The 17,096-nt window shown below is 38.8% G+C and overlaps 1 protein-coding gene across 1 annotated transcript in view; it reads left to right on the top strand.

The window, feature by feature from the left end:
* The window catches only part of WBP4 (WW domain binding protein 4), a 33,712-nt gene extending 23,314 nt beyond the window's left edge, over positions 1-10,398 (top strand). Inside the window, exons 9-10 of the mRNA XM_007948194.1 lie at positions 6,900-7,063; positions 10,194-10,398. Coding sequence (XP_007946385.1) covers positions 6,900-7,063; positions 10,194-10,398 — 369 coding nt within the window. The remainder of the gene's footprint in view (positions 1-6,899; positions 7,064-10,193) is intronic.
* The last annotated feature ends 6,698 nt before the right edge of the window (positions 10,399-17,096 follow it).

The raw sequence follows: 17,096 nt of genomic DNA, 5'->3' as shown, positions 1-17,096 counted from the left end.
TAGTCAAGCTACTTTTTAACATTCAAAATGGCAGCATCCTCCGGATCGGCAAAAGTCCACAGCTCAGCCCACCTTTCTCTTCACCTTCTCCATTTATTCCCCAGCCACCGTGCACAGTCCTCCATGCAGTCCCTGGCTAGCAGAGCTGATTTTTAGGTTAATTCTTAAGTCCTACCAGCACTCGGGATCTCTAAGCTGTCTGTTCCGTCAGGATTGCTCAGGATTGCTGCCAGACCGCAGCTCCGTCTGTCTCCTTTTTTGGTATTTTCATGCAAGTTCTTCTACTAGTTGGTGTTTAGTCCACTTTTATATCCTTCCCTTCAAGGCTCAGGGGTCCAGGATTATCTTCTGCGTCTGTGTTAATTGGTTTCTCTTTTCTTTGTTGAAGAGGGTCTGTGCAGTCTTTCTGCCTAGCCCGCCATCTTTCCAGAACTCTCCAGTTTTAGCAGATTTAAATCATAGAATGGGTGAGGTAACCAAAGAATATTAAACATTTAAGTGAAAGGCCAAGAAAGAGGAGCTCACAAGTAGAAAGAGAAAGAGTAGTTAGAAAGGTATATTGAGAAGCCAAATGTACTATCCCAGAAGCCCAAGCAATAGAGAACATCAAGGATCAATTTCAGAGAGAGGTCTGAGGGGAAAAAAAAGAGAAATAACCATTGAATTTAGCAGTTATGGAGTTCTTTGTGTCATTCTATCAATTTCACTAGAATTTTCAATGCAGAACTCAGAGTACAGGGAGTTGAAAATTAATTTGGATATGAAATGAAAACTAGAAATTAGATGATAGAATTGTGGCTAGATAATTTTTAATCAGCAGAGCTTGGTGGTTTTGTGGTTTCATTGAGAAGGACTTGAACATAGTTATTGATTAAAGCACAGAAGATAATAGAGATGAAGCTGGTTAAAGGTAATAGGGAAGAGAGGGTATGACCAATAAAGTGAGAGATATCAAAGCAGTTAGAAAGGATATACCAACAAAGGCAGATGAATACATTAAAACAAGGAATTCCTTTTCTATAAAAAGATCAGGATAAGTATGACTACAAATTGAATTGATATCTGGGAGGATACTGAGATTGTTGTGCTTTTAGCCTCAGTGTTCTCTTTCATATAGGAAACCATATTGTGTGCCAAGAGTGAGGACCTTGGGGGCCTGATGACGTTAATAGTTTGAAATAGTTACTGAGCTGAGATGAGACAGATTGAACCAAGCAGGAGAATTGACAGGTGGTGCTATGTGCCTGGTTGCGTAGTGCCTAAGGCATTTGGCTGCTAACCAGAAGCCTGATGGTTCAAACCCACCAGCCACTCCTCGGAAGGAAGATTGGGCAATCTGCTTCCATAGTGATAATGCCTCAGAAACCCAAGGAGGGGTCTCTATGAGTCAGGACCACCTGGACGGCAGTGATTTTGGTTTGGTTTTTATTTTGGTGCTATGTGCCCAGTGGTGGCAGGCAGACATTTTTATAGTACTGCTAGTCCTCATGCATTTATGATCTTGTTCAGGAACACCCAAGTACAGAAACAGAGAAGATAGTATAGCATTGATCCGTGGTTGAGATGCTGGCCTGATAGAGGTGAGGGAAAATCAAGGATACTAGAGAAACAATACTCTTAGGCCACACTTAGGATCTTGTCTTGTCTGTAATTTATCAACTGTGGTAGTTAAATTGTGTGTCTACTTGGCTGGACCTCCTGGTTTTGAGTGGCTGGGCAGCTGGATATAGTTACTCTCCATGATGAGATAGGTAATCAACTCCTTGGTGGAATCTACTGGAGCAGCTGAGTAACTGCCATAGGGATGTGGTCTGCTTCCAGTATATAAGAAGCAACTTCGAGAAAGGTGTCTGCAGTTCTTTGGCAGGCTTGGACACTGCATGTAGCCAAGTCTTCATTCATCAGTTTGCCATGTTTCCTCCTGATCTTGGAACTGTCTCTGGGCTTGAACTAGTGGCCTGCTGTGTTGTTTGATAATCTTGGGACAATGCTGTTTTATTTGTTAGCCTGCAGTTTGTCAGCGTCAGCAGTCAGCAGCTGCCTAAAAGAAGCCTCCAGCTTCAGTGGGCTGGGAGCAAGAGGCAGAGCTAAAGCACAAGGTTGAGGAGCTTTCACCCAGCCCCTAGAGCTGGCACTTTGAACTTGGACTTCTAGCCTCCTAGACTGTAAGAGAATAAACTCCTATTTGTTGAAGCCACCCATTTGTGGTATCTTCTGTTAGAGCAGTGCTAGAGAACCAAAGCACCTACCTACCTCATAAATTTTGGTGGAACTTAGGGTGAAGGATGTATCCAACTTATAGAGGAGGATAAGCAGAGCCCTGATGGTGGCTAGCTCCTAAAGTTTATAGTCAAATTTAGGTAACCCAGCATCTACTTGGGATGTTGCTGTTGTTAGGTGCTGTCAAGTTGTTTCTGACTCATAGCGACACTGTGCAAAGCAGAATGAATCACCACCCAGTCCCATGCCAGCTCCGCAATCCCTGCTATATTTGAGCCCATCGCAGCAGCCACTGTATCAATCCATCTCGTTGAGGGCCTTCCTCTCTTTCGTTGACCCTCCACCCTACCAAGCATGGCATCCTTCTCCAGGGAATGGTCCCTTCTGACAACATGACCAAAGTAGGTGAAACAAAGTGTGGCCATTCTTGCTTCCAAGGAGCATTCCAGCTGCACTTCCTAGAGGACAGATTGTTAGTTCTTTTAGCAATCCATGGTACTTTCAGCATTCTTCTCCAGGCACCACATCTCAAAAGCATCAGTTCTTCAGTCTTCTTTATTCATTGTCCAGCTCTCACATGCATATGAGGTGATTGAAAATGTCATGGCTTGTGTCAGACACACCTTAGTCCTCAAGGAGACATCTTTGCTCCTCAGCACCTGAAAGAAGTCCTTTGCAGCTGACTTAACCAGTGCTATACATCGTCTGATCTCATGACTGCTGCCTCCATTGGCGTCAGCTGTAGAACCAAGCAATGCAAACTCTGACAACTTCAATCTTTTCTCCATTGCTTATAGGTCCAGTTGTGAGAAATTTTGTTTTCTTTATGTTGAGATGTAATCCATACTGCAGACTATATTCTTCAGTCTTCATCAGTAAGTGCTTCAAGTCATCCTCATTTTCAGCAAGCAAAGTTGTGTCATCAGTGTATTGCAGGTTGTTAATGATTCTTCCTCCAATCCTGATGCCACATTCTTCTTCATATAGTCCAGCTTCTCAGATTATTTGCTCAGCATACTGATTGAATAAGTATGGTGAAAGGATACAACCCTGATGCACTCCCTTCTTGATTTTAAACCATCCAGTGTCTCCTTGTTCTGTTCAAACAACAGCCTCTTGGTTTAAGTACAGATTTTGTCATGAGTACAATTAAGTGATCTGGAATTCCCATTCTTCTAAATGTTATCCATAATTCGTTACAATCCACACAATCAAATGCTTTTGCATAGTCAGTAAAACACAAGTAAACATCTTTGTGGTAGTCTTTGCTTTGAGCCAAAATCTATCTGACATCAGCAGTGATAACCCTTGTTCCACGTCCTCTTCTGAATCCAGCCTGCACCTCTGTCAATTCTCTGTCAATATACTGCTGCAACCATTTTTGAATTATCTTCAGTAAGACTTTACTTGCGTGCGATACTAATGATATTGTTCAATAATTTCCGTATTCTGTAGGATCACCTCTCTTTGGAACAGGCACAAATATGGCTCTCTTCCAGTCAGTTGGCCAGGTAGCTGTCTTCCAAATCGCTTGGCATAACCAAAGTGAGTGCCTCCAGTGGGGCATCCATTTGTTGAAACATCTCAATGGGTAGTCCCATCACTACCTGGAGCCTTGTTCTTCGCTAATTCCTTCAGTACAGCTTCGACTTCTTCTTTCATTACCATTGGTTCTTGATCATATGCCACTTCCTGAAATGGATGAAGATCTACCAGTTTTTTTTGGTACAGTGACTCTGTGTATTCCTTCCATGTTCTTTTGATGTTTCCTGCATCATTCAATATTTTGCCCATAGAATGTTTCAGTATTGCAACTTGAGACTTTAATTTTTTTCTCAGTTATTTCAGCTTGAGAAATGCCAAGCATGTTCTTCCCTTTTGGTTTTCTAACTCCAGGTCTTTGCACATTTCATTATAGTAATTGGCTTTGTCTGCTCGAGCTGTTCTTTGAAATCTTCTGTTCAGCTCTTTCATCTTGTCATTTCTTCCATTTGCTTTAGCTACTCTCCATTCAAGGGCAAGTTTCAGAGTCTCTCTTCTGACATCCGTTTCGGTCTTTTCTTCTTTTCTCATCTTTTTAATGATCTCTTGCTTTCTTCATGGATGATGTTCTTGATGTCATCCCACAATTCTTCTGCTTTTCTGTCATTGGTGTTCAGTGCATCAAATCTATTCTTTAGATAGTCTCTAAATTAAGGAGGGATATCTTCCAGGTCATATTTTGGCTCTCGTGGACTTGTTTTGTCTTAAACTTCAGGTGGAACTTGCATATGAGCAGTTGATGGTCTGTCTGTTCCACAATCACCTCCTGGCCTTGTTTTGGCTAAAGATACTGAGCTTTTCCATTGTCTCTTGCCAAAGATGTAGTCAATCTGATTGCTTTGTACTCCATCTAGCCAAGTCCACGTGTTTAGCCGCTGTTTGTGTTGTTGAAAAAAGGTATTTGCAGTGAATAAGTCGTTGGTCTTGCAAAATTCCATCATGCAATCTCCAGCATTATTTCTGTCACCAAGGCCAGATTTTCCAACTACCAGTGATTCTTCTTTGTTTCCAAGTTTTGCATTCCAGTCACCAGTGTTAATTAATACATATTGATTACATGCTCAGTCAGTTTTAGACTGCAGAAGTTGATAAAAATCTTCAATTTCCTTATCTTTGCCTTTGGTGGTTGGTGCATAAATTTGAATAATAGTTGTATTAACTGGTCTTCTTGTAGGTGTATGGGTATTATCCTATCACTAACAGCATTTTACTTCTAGATAGGTAGGGATAGAAAATTATTAATATTGGGATAGAAATTATTAATTTGTCTTAACATAAAAATTAATCTGGCCATTATATAAAACAACATTTTTATAAAATACAGACAAAAAAGGACAAACCATCTATAATCCTGCTATCCCTCAGGAAAATCACTGTATATAATACTTTGATATTTATTGGTCCATAATTTATTCTGATGCATGTACACATTATTTAAACAGAAGGTGATATCATTCTGTAATAGGGTTTTACTGCTGTTTTGCAACTTTATTAGTAGTCATCTTTGCACATCAGTAAATCTTTATCTACCAAAGTAATGACTATACAGTATTCCACAGTGGGAGTATACCATCATTTCATCAGCCCTGCATTAGTCAAATATTTGTTTGAATAACCACTAAAGGGAGTAGAACTAACTGGGGATACATTGGTAAGTATTAAAGCCTTTGCTGAAATTGGGTGTAAAAATTTTAAAATCTCATCGGTTGTATGGTTGTGTGGGTGTTTTTTTTTTTTTTTCCCCTTGTAACATTTGACCAAGTTTAAGAGGAAAAAGATAAATGATTGGGCAGATCTGTTTTGGGCTATTTAGGTCCTGTGAGAGACAGAGTCATTCAGGATGCTAACAAAAGAATGATAAAATTATTCTTAGTGGGTTTGGGCCTCTATAGATAATGTAAACTAGCAACAAACTTAAAATGCAAGGTAGTAGAGATGCTGGTGAGGTTGGAAGGAGGTGTTGTAGAAGTAAGGGAGCCAGACAGCCAAAAGATAAGAACTATGGTGAGAGGGTAGGCTTTTTAAGTTTCAGATTTCAGAAGTAGGGTGTTTCTGCATGATGACAAAGTTCAAACTAAAAGAGGAGAAGGTGTTAAAGATTTAATAATTGAATACTGTCTTTACAGTAGGTGTTGTATGTGCAGAAATACATCTTACATAATATGTAGGTGATTGAAACATATTAAAGGCCAAAGTCTTTAGGGTTGAGGCTCGCAAAGCTTAGACTAGGGGACTTTTAAGCTCCCCAGGATGACAGCAGGAGTATGAATGGAAAGAAAATGGTACCAGAGTTGCCAAAGTCATCAGTAAATATGTAGTGGCCAGAGGTCATTAGATCATATCAGGAGAAAATGGAGAGAATTATGTAGAAAGTGGTATGAGCTTCATAAGAGGAGGCCTTTATTGCATGAGTATCAGTGTATAAAGTACCATGACCAGTTTTTCTTAAAGAGTCATGATCTGGAAGCAGTCATGATTGCTAGGACAGAGTAGTTCGTGCCTCCTAGGCCTGTGATGCCAATAGCATGGGGGGATAAGTTAACATCCATTCAGAGTATTACAAAGGAAAGTAACTATTCCAGGGCTGCCGGCCATAGTTATGCAGTTTGCAAAGAGGCTGAAATCCATCATAGAGCCCCTTTGTTAAACTGAGTCATGGAGCCAGATTAAGGGGTACCACAAAAACACCAGCCCTCACCAAGGACTACTATGGGGGCTATTTCCATCCCAAAGTAGTGTTTTTTTTTCTAATTTACACAAAATTATTAGTTGTATTGTCTAGTGAGGCTCTAACAGTGTGCTCAAGGTAAAGACAGACTTCAGTTAAGACTAACAGGTTGAGGGAGTGCTTTAAATAGATAACGGGTATAGAAGAGAATAATGACATGGCATCAAATTCATTACAGACGGAGCATAAAGGTAAGTCACTATTGGATATATAAGCAAGGAGAGAAAGGATTATAAAGTTCTTTTATGTACATCTATTGTGTTACGTGCAAATTTAAACTATTAAATTGATTGATGTTTTACTACTTTTAAATCTATAACAACATTTAAAAAACCTAAGCTGAAGATATTTTGTTGTTGTTCTGGTAGTTTTGCTTGAAGTGTGTTATTTTTTGATTTTTACATTTCAGGAAAAGAATAAAAGTAGTGACGAAGGAACTAAGCCAGAATCACAAAAAGAAAAAAGTCTACAAGAAAAGGATTCATCAGGTTCAAAGGAAGAAAAATTAAAAATTGTTAAAAGGTCAAACCCTTACGGAGAGTGGCAAGAAATTAAACAGGAGGTTGAGTCACCGTAAGTACCTAAAATTTAATTTAGTGCCTGAGGCATTTGACTGCTAACCAGAAGGCTTGGAGGTTCAAACCCACCAGCCACTCCTCAGAAGGAAGGTTGGGCAAACTACTTCTGTAGTGATACCACCTTGGAAACCCAAGGAGGGGTCGCTATGAGTTGGGTCCGACTCGACATCATATAACAACAAGGCATTTAACTGCTAACCAAAAGGCTGGCAGTTCAAACCCACCAGCCACTCCTCGGAAGGATGGTTTGGCAGTCTACTTCCGTAGTAATAACGCCTCAGAAACCCAAGGAGGGGTAGCTCTGAGTCGGATCTGGCTCGACAGCAGTGTGTTGTGTTTTACAACTATATTATATCCCAGTGCTTCCATAAATTACAGTCATTAACCTCATAGATATGTCTGTGCTCATTAAAAGTATACCTCATTTCTTTATTTCTTGGATGTTTTTATTTTTTTCTAAGTATTTTTACAAACAAGCCAATGATTATTTTTAAAAGTAAATTGCTACCAAAACATGACAGTTCTATTGATCACACATTCACACTGTCTGTTGACCACAGTTTCACAGTCATTCACATCAGGTATGCATGCTCATTCTATCCCAGAAACAAATTATCTGCCTATTTAGTAAATGCTTTATATAATGTATCTGAAGATAAGAAAAAAGCTCTTCCTTTATTACCCTTTTATCCTGTAGTTTTAAGATAAAATGGATAGCATATATTAAATGAATTTTAAGTCATCACAACACATAAAAATGACATCTCTAAACTGCAGTTATCAGGAGATACAGTTGATGGGCGATCACTATCCCTGCCTTGCTGGTTTGGTGTGAGAGGTATATATAACACACTCCAGTTCTCTTCATTTACAGATGACAGATACTCTGCTGTGTGCAGGGGTGTGGTAGCTTCAAGCATGGCTGGATGTAGGGGCTAAAACGAAGTCATCTCTGACTCTCACTCTTCAGCTGTGTGTGTATCACTCTGGGTTGACTTTTTCTTAGGCAGGCTTTCCCTACCTAGTGGCAAATTGGCAGTGATTCTAGCAAAGAAAAAATATTTAAAAAGGTGCTTCCTCATCAGCAGTTCCCAAATGGGTCCTTGTCCTTCTTAGCTTATATCACATACCTAGTTCCTATTCCTGAGTGAACTGTTTATTATTTATTGAACATGAACTGAACTCAAAACTCATGGACTTGGAAGGAAAGATGGTTCCCATAAGGGGAAAAAGGTGCAGGGGAACAGTATGAGTTCCAGAAAAGGAGGACTGAAATGTTGGACAGGCCAACATAAAAATAAATGTGTTCCAAGACCCTAGAGCAGTGTCTGGCACATAGTGGGCATTCAGTATAGATGCTACGTTACTATAATTACTACTCCATATCTGACATAGCTTTTTCAAAGTTCCTGGCCTCTAAGAGAGAAGCCTTTTCTCTCTTACTTCCTGGAATAAAGCTGAATGAGTACTTTACCTGGGTTCTTGTGAGATTAAGGAGTGTAGATCCACTTGCTTTCTCAACTCTTGATATCTGGGACTTTTAATCCATTTCTTTCTTTCTTTTTTTAAATTCCATTTCTTTCCATTCATCAGTCTTCCTTTCATGCCAACCAGGTAATCTTTTGGTTTTAAGTGATAGAAATTTGGTTAGCTTAAATACAAAAGATCATTCAGATAATCCAAGGAAGATTCTATGTACCAGGTTGTGGGAGGGACAAGAATAGGGCCCTCGGGAATTACTGGAACCAGGCTTACAACATGAGCGGGATTCTTAACCTCCCGTCTCTGCATTTCTCTACATGCAACCTTTATTCTCTCTCTCTTCTGAATGACTTTCTCCAAATAGGGAGAAATGGGATCCTGACAAGTTTTACATTCTCAGCAGCTAGAGAGAGTTAAAGGAGCTCTGGTAGCATAGTGCCTAAGGCACTTGACTGCTAATAGAAGGCTGGCGGTTCAAACCCACCAGCCACTCCTCGGGAGGAAGGTTGGGCAATCTACTTCCATAGTGATACCACCTCAGAAACCCAAGGAGGGGTCGCGCCAAGTCGGATCTGACTCGACGGCACATGACAACAACAACAGAGAGAGTTAAACAATGATCTTTCTGATCCATCTTAAAAAATCTTGGGGATGATGGGTGTGGCATGAGTTGCTTGCTCTTTCTTGGACCGTTTGACTATCCAGTGGCTAGGCTACTATGATGTTGATCAGCCCCTAACCCAGACTAGTCAAGTGATTATTTGTACTCTCTTTGTCAGAGTTCTCTAGAGAAACAGAACAGTGAGACAGAGAGAGACAATAGAGATTTACTTCAGGGGGATTGGCTTAAGCAGTTGTGAGGGCTGAAGTCTAAAATCTGTAGGTCGGGTAACATGCTGGAGATTTCTGCTGGCTTGCAGGATTATAGGGGGCTGCCAAGTCCCCAGGATCCACAGGTCAAGCGTTGAGAGAAAGAGAGAGAGAGACTCTGCCAGAATATCTATTATTTGTAGTCTGATGGCAGACCACACTGTGATAAATTCCCATTTCAACAGACTGATTGATTATATTGCATTATATGATAGAACAGCAGCTAATCTACTGTTTGTCTACAGTGCTGAAAATCATGGCTTAACCAACTTGACAGATAAAATTAACCATCACACTAACCTTGTGGATGGTAGAAGGACCAGATCCTAGAAAAGGGATGCTAGACAAACAGCCACATTAAGTTGTCTTCATTGGATATTAGAGTTCTATGGTTTGCACCTGTAAGCCTCAGAATACTTGTCAGTCCATGGTAAAATCAGTTTCTATAAATACTTCTCCCTTATCAATCTGCTAATCATATATAAATAAGCACAAGCATTTGCTTAGAGGTTATGCCCTTTCTGCAATAGTAATAAAAGATCAGATGGGACTTTTCCTGACATGAGTCTACTTAAAGAAGTGCTCAGTATTTTAAATAATACAAAATTAGTCTTTATTTTGAAAGAGTTTACTTTAAAATGACTGTCTTCTAACTTCTCACTATTACTGTCATGAGAAAGGTATCTTGGGGCTTCAGTGTGCTCACAGATTATGTAAAAGAGTTTCTATCTTATTCTGTCAAATAATGATTTTATTTTTACTTGCTGTTGCAGTGAGGAGGTAGATTTGGAACTTCCTAGCACAGATGAGTATGTATCAACAGAAGCTGATGGTAGTGGGGAATCCAGAGTGGTATTTAAAGAAAAAACAGTCACTTCTCTTGGAGTTGTGGCATGTGGAGTGGCCCCAGTCTTCAAAAAAAGAAGAATTGAAAATGGAAAATCTAGAAATTTAAGGCAACGAGGTGATGATCAGTAATTTTTTTGTACATACTTTTTGGATGAAATCAAGACTCTACATCTAAAGCTCTTCTGTATGTGTTAAGTGCTTTGAAGCTTAAAAATTTAGATTTATTCTAAATTATATTTTATGTGAATGATAATATATCTTTTTTCACGTGAAACGTATTTTTGTTCCTACAATGGAAGCCTGCCACATTGCATTGTAATACAGTGTATTATATTCAGTGTCTAAAAATTGCTAATAATGTCATAATTTAAGATGCTATGTATCTGTTATTTAAAACATGGAAAAGCAAGGCATTTATTTCCTTCTTATTCATGTGAACATATTTATCCTGAACTGAAAATACATTATTTCTCTACACTGATAATAACTGTTACCCAAGAATCAGATCATACAAGAGAAAATTCACAGCCCAGTAATGAATTGGTCCTGAGGATCCTGTCAGAAGACTGATATAGAAAATACATGCATATTGATGTGCTCTTGAGTCGATTCCAACTCACAGTGACCCCATGTGACAGAGAAGAACTGCCCCATAGGGTTTCCTAGGCTATAACCTATAGAAGCAGATCACCAGGTCTGTTCTCTTATGGAGCCACTGATGAGTTCAGACTGCCAACCTTTCATTAAGCAGCAAAGCATTTAACCATTGTGCTACCAGGGCTCCTTGTGTATTGGTGTACCTTACTCACTTTAAGGTCTAGGGCCAAGAACCAGGACTGCACCTCAGGTACTTAATATGTAGTGCTTAATGTGGAGTGAAACTTGACCAAAGGTAGAAATGTATGTTTGCCCCAGTTCAGGTAAAAGGAACAACCATTGCTTATACATTTTTACTTTGAACCAGGCATTATTCTCTAGGAACTGGGAATGGAAAGATGAATGAGACATATCCCTGTTCTTTTGGAGTTCCCATTCTACCATAGTCCTTTTTTCCCCCAGTCATACACTCTGTTTAGCAGCCTCATATGTATTGGAAAAAAACTACTTTTCAGTATTTTTTAGGTGAAAGCATACACAGTAAATTAGGTTCCTATTTAACAATTTTAATACAGATCATTCTGTGATGTTAGCTGTAATTTTCACAATGTGTCAGCATTCTTACTATTTCCTTTCTGTTTGTTCTGTTTTCATTGATCTAGCTTCCCTTCCCCTCCTTGCCTTCTCATCTTTGCTTTTGGGTAAACGTTGACCATTTGGTCTCATATAGTTGATAGTTTAAGGGACACATTACTTGTAGGCAATATTGCTTATTTTGTAATTCACTCTAATGTTTGGCTAAAAAGTGACCTCTGGGAGTTGGAAAATATTTTTTAAAGGTTTATTTAAAGTATGTAGATAAAGTCTTGATCTAAAATAGTATTTCCCTAGCTTCAGTAAAACTTTTTAAAAGTGTTCACTTAGGCAAAGTAAAAGTTTCCTGTTCTCTGGTTGAATTTCTTAACAAATAGAATTTTCTTCTTTAATCCATTTGAAGTAAGTACCTTCCCTTTATTACTCGTATAAATTTCTTAAAATTATATTTTTTATAAATTGTATAATGTTTAACTTTTGGTAGAAAATATGTCTTTTTAAGGTTACAAGTGTACATGTGAGAAAATGATAGCTTATTAAAAACTTCATGAAAATAAATACTGAGTTTTTTCCCTTCTGTTATTGATCAGTGTTGGTGAGATGATATATGCAGGTATGTCTTTATATTTGTTCAATCTACTTATATGGGTATTTCATGAGTGTGTAACATGGAGGAGTATATTAGAATTCTTGATAACACATTAGTCAGCTAGCTAACCAGTGTATTTTGGTGTTTGAGTCTGTTCTTCATTGGACAAGATAACAGTAGACTCCCTGTATTTAGCTCTTACAAAATAAGCAGTTGAAGACAGTTTTTAATGCCACACATTTTATAAAGTGTTTCTTTTAGGGTGCATTTTTAAAACTACTTTCTTTACCTATGAAATAAGACAATGTTCTTAAAAGTTGCAAACTAAATCTCCTTAAAGTGAATCTGGTTTTAAGGATTGCTGAGAAAAAACTTGATAACAAACCCAAAAATTAAATAAATTAAGTCTTGAAAAATAAGACTTATTTGCTTTGAATAGTTAAGTAGAGGACATACCAGCTTTAACTTACCCAGATTTTTACTTGGAAGTATTTGGTATCATTTTTATTACCTTCGTATTTTATTATTTTGTGTAAGTATGTGTGTGTATACTGTTAGATTATAAAAATGACATTTTTATTATAAATATGAAAAGGCAATTTCTGACTCCCATCTATGACTACTGTCGATTTGGGTTTTGTTTTTTCCCCCCCTTCTAAACATGTTAATACTGTGGGTGTGTGTCAGTTATCACAAGGTCCACTCTGTGGATGAAATCATCATCAAATAAGCACAATCTAAACAGTCAAAAGTAGTTTTTGTTTTCTAATGCAGGTTTATAAATCCTGGAGGGGGAAAGGACTGGGGGAAAATTTTTTAAATATTTAAAAAAAATTATAATAATTAAAATAGAATGATACATATGGAATGGCAAGAATTCCCAAATAGCTAAAGCAGTGTGAAACAAAAGCAAAGTAGGAGGACTCAAAACTTCCTGATTTCAAAATATACTGCAACAGTAATCAAAACAGCCTGGAACTGTGTAATAGTAGACACAAACTGTTCTGGTTACCTGGTACCGCTCTGACAAGAAATATACCACAGATGGGATGGCCTTAGCAAACAGGAGTTTATTCTTAAAATTTGGAGGCTTTAAGTCCAAGTTCAAAGTGCCATGCTCTAGGGGCTGGGTGAAAGCCCCTCAACCTTGGGGTCCAGCTCTGCCTCCTGCTCCCAGGCCACTGGAGCTAGAGGCATTTCTTCACTCAGACAGCTGCTGGCTGCTGAGGCTGAGAAACCCCAAGGTTGACAAGTCAAAAGGCACAGTCCCAATGTTACCAAACCACACAGCAGGTCATTAACTTAAGTCTATTGTAAGTCCCAAAGTCGGCGCAGCATAGCAGGCTGCTGAGCAACGACACGGCTACATGCAGGGTCCAAGCGTGCCATAGGCTAGAAACCATTCCCAAAGCTTTTGCTTATATACAGGAAGCAGACCACATAACCAAAGGCAGCTACTCAGCTGTTCACAGTAGATACCACCATGGAGTTGATTACCAGTCTCATCATGGGAAATACTACATCCAGCTGCCCAGCCATTCAGGCAGGCCCAGCCAAGTTGACACACAAACATAACCACCACACAAACCAATGAAATAGAATTGAGAGTCTAGAAACTATGCACCTATGTTCAACTGATTTTTGACAAATTTGGTAACTCTATTTGATGGGTAAAGAGTCTCTTCAATAAATGATGTTAGGAAAACCTTAATGTGAAAACTGAGTTTAACATTTTAAAAAAAAATGAAAGGGCAACACTGTTGAGACGACTTTTAAAACTTTGGTCTTCAAATGACTTTATCAAAAGAGTGAAAAGACAAGCTACCAACTGGGAAATTGTCTTTGGAAACCATATAGCCAATAAGAATCTGATAACCAAAATATATATATATAACCTCAACAATAACAAAAAGACATCCCAGTCAAAAAGTGGACAAAGAACTTGGGCAGATGTTTCACCAAAGAGGGAATTAAAATGGCCACCAAACATGAAAAGATGCTCAGCATCATTAACCATCAAATAACAAAATGTTGGTGTGCCAAACCCAACCCACTGGTATCAAGTCAACTGCAACTCAAAAGTGACTCGGTAAAACTGCCCTAACATTTCTTAAGACTGTAAATCTTTACAGAAGCAGACTGCCTTCATCTTCCTCTCTCACAGTGATTGGTGGAGTCAACACTGATGTTTTGGTTAGCACCTGAATGCTTTGACCACAGCACCACCAAATGTTGGCAAAGATGTGGGAAACTAAGCCTTGTCCATTTCTGGTGAGAGTACAAATTAGTACAGCTGCTGAGGCAAACAGTGGCAGTTCCTGAAAAAAATAATAACCATATAATCATAGTTTACAGAGCAAAGATGTCATTTTGAAGACTGAGGTGCTCCTGACCCAAGCCATGGTATTTTTAATAGCCTCATATGTGAGTGAAAGCTGACGACGAATAAGGAAAAATTGATGCATTTGAATTAAGGTGTTGGCAAAGAATATTGAATGTACTGTGGACTGCTAAAGAACAAACAAGTCTTGGAAGAAGCACAGCCATAATGTTCCTTAGAAGCAAGAATGGTCAGACTTGGTGACACATACTTTGGTCGTGTTGTCAGAATGGACTAGTCACTGGAGAAGATACAATGCTTGGTAAAGTGAAGGGTCAGCAAAAAAGGGGAAGACCTTCAATGAGATGGATTGACACAGTGGCTGCAACGATGGGCTCAAGTATAGCAAACATTGTGAGGATGGCACAGAACCAGGCAGTGTTTCATTCTGTTGTACATAGGGTCACTGAGTCAGAATCAACAATACCTAACAACAGTAATTCACCAATTCCACTCTTATGTATATACCAGAAAGATTTGAAAGCAGAGACTCAAAAAGAAATGTGTAGACCAATATTCATAGCACTAGCGACAATAGCCAAAAGGTGGAAAAACCTAAATACTCAACAGATGAATGCATAAACAATATGTGTACATACAATGCAATACTACTGAGTCAGTAGGAGAAATGAAGTCTTGATACATGTATGGACTTGATACAGTATGGACTGAGTTTGAACACATTATACTGAGTGAAATAAGTCAATCTCAAAAGGACAAATATTATGTAACTTCATTTATACAAAGAGACAAGTAAATTTATACAGTTCAAAGTTTATTAGTGGTTACCACGGACTGGAGGAAGTGGGAAGAAGGGAATTATTGCTTAGAAAGCACTTATTTTAAGTTTAAAACTCACTGCCATAGAGTCAATTCTGACTCATAATGACCCCCATTGAGTTTCCAAGGTGGTACATCTTTACAGAAGTAGATTGTCCCATATTCCTTCTGTGAGTTGCTGGTGAGTTTGAACCACCAGCCTTCTGGCTAGCAGTCAAATGCCTTAGGCACTGTGCCACAGAGCTCCTTGAGTTTAGGTTCAAAGTGATGGAAAATTGCATTGATTAATGTAGGGTGATACAGCCAACTGATGAGATAGCTGACAAGTTGTACCCCTGTACAAAAAAATAATAGTTGATTTGGCAAAAGTGTGATATATTTACAACAACAACAAAAGACTACTTGGTGAAGCTGCTTGAGTACACCTCATGGAATTTAGTTCCTTGGTTTAGATATTTAGGGTCATGCTTTCATAAGACATCCTGGTTAATTAACATAATAACATTAGGTGATTCTGTTATACCTCCTCGTGCACTGTGTAAGTACCTGGGATCTTAAAAGCTTACAAGTGACCACCCAAGGTGTAAGTATTATAGTCTCTATTGCTTGGAGCAACAGAGGAAGAAGAGTCAGAAATAGGAGGACACACCATACACAAAAACTAACTCCAGATGAATCAAAGATTAAAATGTGAAACCCAAACTATAAAGATTATCACAGAAAAAATAAGGGCTATCGTTGTTGTTGTTATATGCCATCAAGTCAGCTCTAACTCATAGCAACCCTATGTACAACAGAACAAAACACTGCCCAGTCCTGCACCAGCCTCACAGTACTTGCTATACCCCACCCCATCGTTAGAGTCACTGTGTCAACTCATCTTGTTGAGGGCCTTCCCCTTTCTCACCGACCCTCCACTTTACCAAGCATGACATCCTTCTCCAGAGAATGGTCCCCTCTGACAACATGACCAAAGTAGGTAAGATAAGTCTGGCCGTTCTCGCTTCCAAGGACCATTGTGGCTGCACTTCTTACAGGACAAGTCTGTTGGTTCTTTGGGCAGTCCATGGTACTTTCAGTATTCTTCACCAACACCACAGCTCAAAAGCATCAACTCTTCGGTCTTCGTTTTTCATTGTCCAGCTTTCAAATGAATATGAGGCGATTGAAAATATCATGACTTGGGTTACGCAATGCGCTGCCATGGAGTAGGATTTGACTCATAGCGACTCCTCCTTGTGTTTCTGAGGCAGTATCACTACAGAAGTAGATTGCCCAACCTTCCTTCTGAGGAGTGGGTTAGGCGCACCTTAGTCTGAAAAGAGATATATTTGCTCTTGAGCACTTGAAAGAGGTCTTTTGCAGCAGATTTGCCTAATGCAATACGTCATCTAATTTCTTGACTGCTGCTTCTACTGGTGTTGATAGTGGAACCAAGTAATATGAAATCTTTGACAACTTCAATCTTCTTTACATTTATCCTGATGCTGCTTATTGGTTCACTTGTGAGGATTTTTGTTTTCTTTATGTTGAGGTGTAATACATACTGTAGTCTTCAATCGTCATCAGTAAGTGCTTCAAGTCCTCTTCACTATCAGTAAGCAAGATTGTATCATCTGCGTATCACAGGTTTTTTTAAAAATGCATTTTATTGAAATATAATTTATGTACAGTGAAATACACAAAACTAAAGTGACATGGGTCAATGCATTTTTTAAAAATTATTTTTAAATTTTATTTTGATTTGGGTGAAGATTTACAGCGTAAATTCACTTTTCATACAGCAGTTCACATAATATACTTTGTCTCATGTCATTGACCAAAATTTACAATGCAACAGCTCCCCTCCCACTTCCTCCCCATAGTTACCTCTTCCCAGTGTCCATC

Source organism: Orycteropus afer, unplaced genomic scaffold (assembly GCF_000298275.1).
Source record: "Orycteropus afer afer isolate SDZICR_OR568_19922 unplaced genomic scaffold, OryAfe1.0 scaffold00207, whole genome shotgun sequence".
NCBI classification, from domain to species: domain Eukaryota; kingdom Metazoa; phylum Chordata; class Mammalia; order Tubulidentata; family Orycteropodidae; genus Orycteropus; species Orycteropus afer.
Note: the sequence above shows the minus strand (reverse complement) of the source record. Positions and strands in the feature narration are given on the sequence as shown.